The sequence below is a fragment of the Phragmites australis genome, chromosome 3 (genome assembly GCF_958298935.1).
Source record: "Phragmites australis chromosome 3, lpPhrAust1.1, whole genome shotgun sequence".
NCBI classification, from domain to species: Eukaryota; Viridiplantae; Streptophyta; class Magnoliopsida; order Poales; family Poaceae; genus Phragmites; species Phragmites australis.
The window spans coordinates 2,528,305-2,535,965 of NC_084923.1; the positions used below are offsets into that span (position 1 = coordinate 2,528,305).

At 42.7% G+C, this 7,661-nt stretch overlaps 1 protein-coding gene across 1 annotated transcript; it reads right to left on the reverse strand.

Moving 5' to 3' along the window:
- Positions 1-138: 138 nt before the first annotated feature.
- On the reverse strand, positions 139-7,456 carry LOC133911536 (putative aconitate hydratase, cytoplasmic). Its single transcript, XM_062353813.1, has 20 exons — positions 6,922-7,456; positions 6,705-6,812; positions 6,143-6,303; positions 5,546-5,638; positions 4,639-4,824; positions 4,388-4,549; positions 4,027-4,171; positions 3,759-3,901; positions 3,626-3,682; positions 3,474-3,553; positions 3,326-3,401; positions 2,901-3,086; positions 2,572-2,639; positions 2,370-2,488; positions 2,167-2,288; positions 1,668-1,766; positions 1,099-1,578; positions 898-996; positions 560-802; positions 139-474 (listed from the first exon to the last, which is right to left on the reverse strand). The coding sequence occupies exons 1-20, from the start codon at positions 7,196-7,198 to the stop codon at positions 406-408; spliced, it is 2,973 nt and encodes a 990-aa protein (XP_062209797.1). The 5' UTR covers positions 7,199-7,456; the 3' UTR covers positions 139-405.
- Between the last annotated feature and the right edge of the window lie 205 nt (positions 7,457-7,661).

A 7,661-nucleotide genomic window follows, 5' to 3' on the forward strand; every position in this document is an offset into this window, starting at 1 on the left:
CAAAACTTATTGACAATTTCAACTGCATCAGTATGAATTTCAACTTATTGACTATTTCAATCTCTAAAGTCCAAGTGATTTCTCCGTATGTATTTCAACTGCATCAGTATTGACAGTTTCAGAATAAGTAAAGTGTCATTTATGAATCATCTGCCAAATGCATATTCAGCTATTGCAGACGTTGTTATATTATTAACATGTCTTGAGATAAAAGTGTTATGATCTCATAACGTCATTACATGATCCATTTCTTGTAAAAGTGCAGTAGCTCACAAAATTTTCTGACAGAGTTCTCTGCGAGCATCTCAGAGGTTATTAGAAGTACTCTTCAAAAATGGGGTGTGCTAAACAAACCGTTTACATCAATTACGATTTGCGTCATCACAATCATCTCGATGGTACAATCTACTGTTCCGCGATCTTTCTGGTGACATATGGTAGAATGCCACCATGGTCGTAGTATGCAAGCTCCACCTGAACAGTGATCAACAAGGCAACATCAGGAACCGGTACGGTAAATTAGCATCAGCACGTAATGCATGGGAAATTACAATCATACCTCTGTGTCAAATCTGAGTGTGCAAGTGAATGACTTCCCATTATCAGTTGTCACAGTAACATCTTGGCTAGGCTTGATCTCATCCACATTGGTCGGTAGGTGGATCGTGTAGCGCTCATGGCCGGTTAAGCCAAGGGTGTCTGCATCCTCACCTGCCTTGAAGCATAGAGGGATGATTCCCATGCCAGCAAGATTGCTACGGTGAATCCTCTCAAAGCTCTTTGCTATCACAGCCTTGACTCCCTGCAGCCACCAAATGAAGGTACTCGGTCCCATTAGTGAGACAGAGAGGTTACTCAAGGGCCTAACTGAAGAAACTATTGCGGAAGCTATGTTACCTGCAGCATTGGACCCTTTGCAGCCCAATCACGAGAGCTTCCACTGCCATACTCGGCACCAGCCAGGATTATAGTATCATGCCCTTCATTCTTGTATTTCTGTAGTGAGCACCAAAATAATTGAATGAAAATGAAATTTGGATGCTGCTAGTACATATATTGTATTGTTGGACAGCAAAATATGGATTAGGAGTATATTACCATAGCAGCATCGAAAACAGCGAGCTTCTCCCCCGATGGAATGTGGATTGTTTCTGGTCCAACCTCACCCTTCAAGAACTTATTCACAAGGCGAATGTTGGCAAAAGTACCCCTAGCCATGATCTCATCATTTCCTCGTCGGCTACCATATGAGTTGAAGTCCTTCTTTTCAACCCCACGCTCTTTTAGATATTTTGCAGCTGGACTGTCTGGGTGAATGTTTCCGGCAGGGGAGATGTGATCAGTTGTGATACTGTCACCGAAGTTCAGAAGGCAATACGCATCCTTCACAGGCCGTGGGCCAGGAGGGGTCATCGTCATATCCTTGAAATAAGGAGGCTCATGTATGTACGTAGATGATGGATCCCAAGGGTACAGGGTGCTTGTTGAGACTGACAGCTCATTCCACATAGGATTTCCTTTGGTGATCGATTCATATGTGCTCTTGAACATGTCAGGGAGCACACTTGACTTGACAACCTAGCAGAATTAAAAGCACAAGCATAGAGCAAGTAAAGGTCAAGTTCAGGAAAGGAAATACAGCCAAAGTTGCAGTGCTGGGTGCTGACCTCAGCTATCTCTTCCGTGGAAGGCCAAATGTCCCTGAAGTAAACCTCTTTCCCATCTTTCGAGATGCCGATTGGTTCTTTCTCAAAATCAATATTAACCTGAGCAAATGTAACAGTTTAGCAAAAATTTTATAAAAAAACCGACAAAGAATCACATAGAAGTTCAAACATTAATTAACTTGGTAACTAAAAGTTAAGCTCATGAGAATAGATTATTGGTGCATCAAAAAAAGTAGGTAAATACAATCCCTGTTCTTTTATTTGCCTCAAGACTGCGGCTTAAAGAGTTCCACTGATAGGTCTGTTTCTGCTACATAAATTGTATTGTTCATTGTATTATACCAGCATTTGTGCTGATCAGTAAGGATGGCCTTCCCTTAAAAATGTGCAGGATAGTCAGAAACTTGGAACAGAATGCAGGATTTGGTAAGCAACAATGTTTTTTTACTGAAACTACATAAAGAACAGTTGCACACTAGAAACAGGTCATCCCACTTACCGTTCCAGCCAAGGCATAAGCCACTACTAGTGGAGGAGAAGCAAGGTAATTTGCTCTGGTTAATGGATGCACACGTCCTTCAAAATTCCTATTCCCGGACAATACAGCAGCAGCAACAATATCTAAAAATAGAAGAGTAAAGATAAGCAATGTGCTCTATTCACAACTTTGCACTCAAAACTTTTCAATGATGTTGAAATCACCATTTTCAGATATTGCAGCGGACACGGATTCATCAAGTTCTCCGGAATTTCCAATGCAGGTTGTGCAACCATAGCCAACAATATTGAAGCCAAGTTGGTCGAGATATTTCTGCAAACCACTGCCCAAATAAAAAAACAAAGCAAGAGTCACAAAGCCTGTCAGTACAATGAAAGAATTCGAGTTCACGGAACCAAGACTTACCTCTTATCCAAGTACTTCTTCACAACTCCAGAACCAGGTGCAAGGCTTGTCTTAATCCATGGCTTTACCTGATTAACACGAACCGGTGTTAAACTAAGATGGTGTTCAAACACATGAGCAACCGCAGCATTGAATTTTTAATTTTTACTGATAATAACAGGAAACTGAAATAATTTATCTTGGCAATAGCCAAACAAATTTAGCCTGGAACCAGGTATAAACCAAACCAACATAGTTCTTTTGTTTTGAAGCAGTGTATCAATACTGAGGTTAGCTAAGGTAAAATAAGTAGAACAAAACAAGTTGGGAGATGAAGTCCAGAACCAAACCTCCAGGCCTAATTCACAAGCCTTTTTGGCAGCCAAAGCAGCTCCCAGCATTACATTAGGATTTGATGTGTTAGTGCAACTGGTTATTGCCGCAATTACAACATCACCATGCTTTATCTTTGCAGGAGTCCCATGGAACGAAAATTCTGCAACTTTGCCCTGTGATTCTTTGGGGACGGCAAAACCCTGCAATATGGTCGCAGTGAGAATAGGAATAAAGGAAATGGGGAACAAAGTACAGAACAATATCCAGTATAAATTGTTTGGATCTGTATCCTACTATTCTGTTCAATGTTAGAAATATGGAACAACTCCAGTCATTTATTTAATATCAATTGATAAACTTGCAAGACAATGATCGGTGGCATATACACAATAAGCATAGTTGGTGGTGATATTGCGATCCATACAAAGGGAATCCTTACCTTGAACCCTACATCGTTGTCCAAGCAAGAAAGCCAGTCTGACTTCATGTTTTTCAATGTCACTCGATCATGAGGTCTGTTGAGAAGGTCCATCAAATTCATTACTGAATGAGGATAAAGATATTCATAACTTAATCAAGTACATTACCGTTTTGGTCCTGACAGACATGGTTCTACCTCTTCCAGGTTAAGTTCTAGATAAGATGAATATACTCTTTCAGGTTCAACCTACATTCAGGGCAAAGTGTCAGTAAAACAATAGGCATATACTGGATTATCTGCTTCTGCTCAACATATTACCTTGTTGTAGTCGACGAACATCTTATTGGCACGCAGATAGGACTCAATCATGGCCACCTAAAATATGAAACAACCAAAATTAGAAACAAGAGCACAAGACACAAATTGACTACGACTGCCGCTAATAGCTTACGGTATCATCACTTCTGCCAGTCAGTTTCAAGTAGTCCAATGTCTTTCCATCAACTGGGAAGAAACCCATGGTTGCACCATATTCTGGAGACATGTTTGCAATAGTGGCCCGATCAGCAAGTGACAATTCGCTCATACCTTGCCCTGAAATTTAGAAGATATATAGCATTAGATAAGCTCTTAATAAAATGAAATTTAGAAGTTGAGATCATTAGAGAAGCTCATAATAAAAGAAGGCAATCATTAAAAAACAAAGGCACTATGATTACCATAAAATTCAACAAATTTCCCAACAACACCATGTTTCCGAAGCATTTGAGTTACTGTTAGAACCAAATCTGTGGCAGTAACTCCATTCCTCAGCTTGCCTGATAACTTGAAACCGACAACACCTGGCAAGACCATGCTCATTGGCTGCAGAAAGAAGCCACATTCAATACAGAAGTTGCCGAAGCAGATGGTCAACCAAAAAATGGGTCATAGCAAAGAGAAAAGGTACTTGTACATAATATTACCCAAGCTCAAATTTTTGAACCAAAGGCTCAAAGTTTGCAAATATTTGTCTCACCATTAAACAAAGAGAAGGGATATCAGAGCCGTAGACTTTTTAGACATCGAAATCAAATTCACCTGGCCAAGCATTGCAGCTTCCGCCTCTATACCACCAACTCCCCATCCAGCAACACCGAGACCATCTATCATAGTAGTGTGAGAGTCAGTTCCTACAACGCTGTCAGGGTAAAGGATCCCACCGTTGTTAAACACAACCCTGGCCAGATATTCAAGATTCACCTAAAAATGAAATGGGGTGAGTTTTGAAATGATAAAATCAACTCGACTGGAATATTAGTTGTATCAAAATGATCATGCCATCAAAATACCTGGTGGACAATGCCAGATCCAGGTGGAACGACAAGCATGTTGCGGAATGCAGAGGATCCCCATTTCAAAAACCCAAACCGCTCCTTGTTACGATGGAACTCAAGCTCCATATTTGCCTGAACAGCGTTTTGTGATCTTGCCACATCAACTTGTACTGAATGATCAATAACAAGGTCAACGGGTACCTGCAAACAAAATACATGTCATATAGGGCATCCAGTTATCTCATCAAAAATAAACAGGCACAAGCATCAATTTGCATTATCTATATGCACGCTAGCTACCTTATGGGAATGAGTGAGAAAAGGCAGCATAGAGGATAAAAATTAACAGGAGGGGAAAGGGCTTCACAGAATTATTTTTAAAAAGTCATTCAATCAACTCAACATCCAGAACAAGGATTCATCCAATTCAAAAGAAAATCAAACTAGAAAAGATTATACCAGACTTTGGACTCACCATAAAGCTATAATATGTTCGGCTCTAACCTAAAAGTATATCAAGAAAGACTGGCCAATAACATACATTGCATTAGAAATTAAATCACAAGCATGTTGCATACCATTTTCTATTAAAGGTGACACCTAGTGATGTTAATTGTAATAATAATGACAGGGTTTCTTAAATAACACGAAGTCGTTCATAAACAGGTAAGGTTCTCAGCAGTTCATACAACAGTCATGGTTCATTGCAATTCATAAAAAGGTAAGGTTTAGCAGTTTACACAACAGGTAAGGTCCAACCTAGGATATCAATTATGTTATAAAACATAGATGCATTGCATACTAATTGATGGCATGCTGAGGGATAAGTTGCAGAGTACATCAGTCACATATGGCAATAAAAAAAATGACAGAACACCAAGAAGAGAAGATTACGAATATCAGAATTGCGCTATTAACTCACCAGAGGATTAATTTTGTTTGGGTCGCTGCCAAGTTTGCTCATAGCATCCCTCATGCATGCAAGATCAACAACTGCCGGGACACCAGTAAAATCCTATCAATTAGACAACAGGTAAAAGTGAGCAGACTGAATCATCAGTGAACTAGCCTCAACAACAAAATCATAATATTTCCAAAAGTAGAACAAATATTCTCATCAACTACACCTCATCGTAGAAGGAACATCAGACTTAAATAAGCAATATATCCAGCTTGAGCTAGCACTTGCCAGATTAGAATAGAACGGTGTTGACTTTTGATCACTGTTATGACGAATACAATATGGAAACGCAACGCCACCTACACCTTCTGGTGTTGAAGTCTATCTTTAAACAACTCAACAGACAGTACCAATCAAACACCCTACGATTGGCTCATGGGCAAAAGATAAACCATGTGGAACTCCACTTTGTCCAAAGGATAGGAAAGTGGAACTCAAATTGCAAGATTCCTGCCATCAAAAGCTATTGACAGGAATATTTCCAGCTCACAATTATTCTAACCACAGAACTTGGACAAAATGGAACAAAAAAATGGAGAGATGTTGCGAGATCAGTACCTGGAGAAGGACACGGGCTGGCTTGAACGGGATTTCAACTTGCTTTGGTGCACTGTTCTCCCAATCCAAGATCTTCTCAACATCCCTCCCAGTGACTTGGAACTCATCGCAGTTTCTGATTGCTGACTCAAGAAGAATCCTTATAGAGTAGGGAAGCCGATCTGACAGGAAGAACCAAATAACTCAGCATTTTCAGATAACTCAGCCATAAAAACAGAAGAAAAAAAACTACAAAGCTACATGGGTAGAAACACCGATGCATCCAACAGATATATCAATATCATTGTCCCAGAGAAATCACACATCAAACTTTCCATGTTTCACCTCCGGCATTTTGCACAACCAAACATTAGAGCAGATCAGAGACTCTGTACCTCCAAATATGACCCACCAATTCATCAACCAAACACGTTACACCCAACAGATCGATACGTATAAGCCTCATGAATTCTCACTTCACCCACCACAAACTCAGGGTCAAACCACATCACTACCACAATTGAACAAATTCACACCAAGATAGAGAACTAGAGCACCCAAAAATCATCCGCAACAAACTCACCAATCCGCGGATCGGAGAGCGCAGGCAGGCTATAGTACTTCCCGAACTCATCCCCGCCTCCCGGCCTCCCGAGGCCCGTCAGGATTTCGTCGTACGAGTTCCTGGTCGCTGCAGAGGAAAAAAAGCACAAGCCGAGACACAGATTCGATCAGAGAGAGCGACCCAAACCCGATGCCATAATTTGACCCGGTTAGCCCATCCAGGTCGCAATCCTTACCCGCGGAGGCGAACCGGCGCTCGAAGACGGCAGCGGCGGACGAAGCCGAGCGGGCGGCGGCGCGATGACCGCCGAAGAGGCGGCCCGCGAAACCGGACGCGAAGGGCGACGCCGGCTTGGGGCGCGGGCTGGGGTCCGAGCGGGATGGGGGAGGCGAGGACGACGCGGCGGCGTCCGCGGTGGGCCTGGAGATCGCTGCGGCCGCCGCGGCGGAGAAGCGGGTAGTGGAGGAGCCGGTGGTGGAGCGGGAGAGGAGGGAGCTCGTGATGGGAGGCATGGCTGCGAGCCTGCAACCCAAAAAGCTGGAGGGGAGAAGGGGAGAGAGAAATGGTTCGCAAGTGGTGGGGGCGGGTTTATATAGACGGCCGTGAATTTTGGGAGACGCGTGGTGGGAATGCGCGTCGCGCGGCGAGAGGCCGGTAGGGTTGCCGAGATGGTCTTCGTTTGGAACTCGCGGGTTGGACGGGTCTTCAAGCCCCGCCGCCGCCGCGGTGAACAGCGGAGGTGAAGCTTCTTCGCTTTGATGTTTCTTGGAGCCGGGGCCAATCAGCGAATGTGACGGGAATATCTTCGGGTGGCAGCGGTCACGGAAGTTGGGATGGCACTGCCAAAATGCCAAGGCCACCGGCCGCACTTACCAGGGTTTTGTGAATTTGTTTTATGTGCGCATAACTTGTTCACAGTATATGTATGCAAAAGGTTCTACCTTGAACGTGTTAATTTTGTGGATTTTGTAACAA

Coding starts and splice junctions, on each gene's coding strand:
- LOC133911536 (XM_062353813.1), bottom strand. CDS start 7,198: ATGCCTCCCATCACGAGCTCCCTCCTCTCCCGCTCCACCACCGGCTCC. Junction 6,813..6,921: donor GCGCCGGTTCGCCTCCGCGG/GTAAGGATTGCG, acceptor TTTCCTCTGCAG/CGACCAGGAACTCGTACGAC. Junction 3,902..4,026: donor GAAATTTGTTGAATTTTATG/GTAATCATAGTG, acceptor TCTAAATTTCAG/GGCAAGGTATGAGCGAATTG.